This window comes from Lucilia cuprina, chromosome 2 (genome assembly GCF_022045245.1).
Source record: "Lucilia cuprina isolate Lc7/37 chromosome 2, ASM2204524v1, whole genome shotgun sequence".
Taxonomy (NCBI): Eukaryota; Metazoa; Arthropoda; class Insecta; order Diptera; family Calliphoridae; genus Lucilia; species Lucilia cuprina.
The window spans coordinates 16,103,989-16,106,739 of NC_060950.1; the positions used below are offsets into that span (position 1 = coordinate 16,103,989).

The following is a 2,751-nucleotide window of genomic DNA, read 5'->3' on the forward strand; positions in this document are numbered from 1 at the left end:
ATCTATCTATCTATCTATCTATCTATCTATTTATCTATCTATTTATCTATCTATCTATCTTTCTATCCATCTATCTATCTATCTATCTATCTATCTATCTATCATTCTACTCAAATATTGTAGGGTATCATATGTTCGAACTAGGACAATGAAACTTTCTTATTTTTTATACTTTAGCATTTTGTCACAAATATTAGTTTATCCAATCAAACCGTAACTCAGCCAATCTCATTGTTGTTGTTTACAAAAGTGCACATATGAAATGTAAGTTTTTTTTCCATACTTTCAACATTACATGTACAGGTGATAGACAATTTGCTCCGGAAACTTAATCAATATCATGTAAAAGATAAGTATGGTATATACATGCATATACAACCATGTTAAAATATACATATATATAACTCACTATATATGTAATACAAAATACATACACACATGAAGTAAAATTATATATAGAAATATGCATGTAAGTTAGTGATGTGTAAACCGCAAGCAATAATGTAAAATCAATTTAAAATGCTCACTCAAATATATTATTTTAATTAAGATAGGGAATATGAGTGTGAATACAGATATAGTTAATATGGTGGTACTAACTTTCACCCATCAGTTTAGGAGAGGTTTATCATTCTCTTTTAAATTTAAACTTTTTGTATTTAACTTTTAAAGTGCATCAAACTCAATTGATTACTTAACACATACCAAGTAATCTAGAAGGTGGTCCTACAAGCTTTGAGAATATTACAGAATTCTCATCAATTGTTAATCTGTATATATTAAGAAATTTTTTTAAAATGTATTTTATTTTTATTACTATTTCGTTGATAATCTCTAGATTTGCTGGGCATTGGAAAAGGTTCATTTGTTCGTTAAGTTCTTACAAATTGAATCAAGTTTGTTATTGATTAGAGAATGCATGGTGTAAAATTTATTAAAGAACATGTAGATAAAATACTTGAAATTAAACAATGTCGATAACAGCAAATGTGTTAGTTATTTTATATAGAAGGAAGAGGAATTTACATACAAGGACAAATTGCTTTAAATACCTTTAAAGCAATTTGTAAACATAATTCTATATTTGTAATATATTAAATATAAAAAAATAAACAAATTTTATGACATAAATTACATTTTAAATATTTCCTTAGCATTTATTGTTAATTAACAAAGAATTTTCATTGACAATTGTTGGAAATATATTGACATGTCCTAGTTTAAGGATATTTACTCAATATGGTTAAGCACAAATACAATCAACACTATATAGTGATATTGGCTTAATTTTATGGCTATATCTTACTTAAGAGAGAACAAAATTTCTTTTGGAGATTGTTAAATATTAGTTTTATTATTTGGAATGTTTATCTTTTTTAAAAATGCATAAAATTATCCTTGATAGTCAGATAACTTTAATATTTTTGTGTTTTTTCAAAATTGAATAAATTTAAATATTCTACGATTCCACAACTGCAACTCAATATGACAAAATCTCGCTTTCAACTTTAACTGTTTTTCACCAACTAATTTTCTCTTGAAAAACTGATGCAAAATACTGTGCAGAACCAAGTACTTAAAACTTCTATTAGGGTGGTTCTCTAAATGCAAAAATATAAAAAATTGTCGAACTTTAAATTTAAATCAAATCATATACTTATCTATGTATGTATGTTCCATTAAATCCTGCTTTAAATTTTATAATTTTTTTTTTCGATCTTGTAAAAAACACCCTAATATATCCACATTAGTTTTCATACACTATAAATCCAACTTTTCTACATAACATATCAAATTAAAGAAGAACAAGTAAAAATCTAAACATAAACTTTCCTTATGCATTTCAGTTGTTTAAACAGAAATTCTTGCAGCCATATATCATCAATATGTAAAACTTTTCAATTAAACATACATATGAAAAAAAAATAAAAATCAATTTAACCTCTTCTTACCTCAATATCACCGCTGTCAGGATGACGCATTACAAATGCTGACGGAACAACACCCGGTATTTCCTGTTGCGGTATAAATAGCAATGAATGATGGAAGATGGCATTCAATAGAAGACTCATAACCACAACTGGTTTGTATTTACCAAACTTGTCAACGAGAAAACCTAGAAAATATATAAAGAAATAAATAGAGCAGATAGTTAGTTAGTTGGTAGTAAGTAGTTAATGGTAAAGTAATATGTATGTATAATTATAAATATCTTTGTAAGTCTGTTCGTTTGTTTTTACATCAATTACAAAGTAAGATGTACACTTGGACTGTGTATGTGTTCGTTTGGTAGATTTTTGGTAATTTTAGGCATTTTTCGTAATTGGTGAAAAAAAAGTTTCTTAAAAATATTTTTGCAAAACATCATAAAGAGGATAGGATTAAAAAAAAACGTTAAAGGGTGAATACTTACGTATAATGTTATGAAACCACTTAAAACGCCGGACAACGCCGGGTATAAAAATACAGAACAAATATAAACTATTTCAAGTGTATGTGTGTATGGTATATGTTATTAAACCATTCAGTTTTATGAAGCTTCCGTTCCTTTCAACTTTACAATAATTGTAGTTCAACTTAAAATAATTCACAACCTGTATGATTTCTCCGAACTCTCACACAATTAATCATTCCTAGTACAAGTAGTTCAGTTTTAGTTCAGTTCTAGTTCAGTTCTAGTTCAGTTCTAGTTCAGTTCTAGTTCAGTTCTAGTTCAGTTCTAGTTCAGTTCTAGTACAGTTCTAGTTCAGT

General features: G+C 26.9%; 1 protein-coding gene across 1 annotated transcript in view; it reads right to left on the minus strand.

The window, feature by feature from the left end:
• LOC124419340 overlaps positions 1-2,314 on the minus strand; it is a 22,891-nt gene extending 20,577 nt beyond the window's left edge. Inside the window, exons 1-2 of the mRNA XM_046948297.1 lie at positions 2,266-2,314; positions 1,953-2,116 (exon numbers count right to left, since the gene is read on the minus strand). Of these exons, the coding sequence (XP_046804253.1) occupies positions 1,953-2,116; positions 2,266-2,314 (213 nt within the window). The remainder of the gene's footprint in view (positions 1-1,952; positions 2,117-2,265) is intronic.
• Between the last annotated feature and the right edge of the window lie 437 nt (positions 2,315-2,751).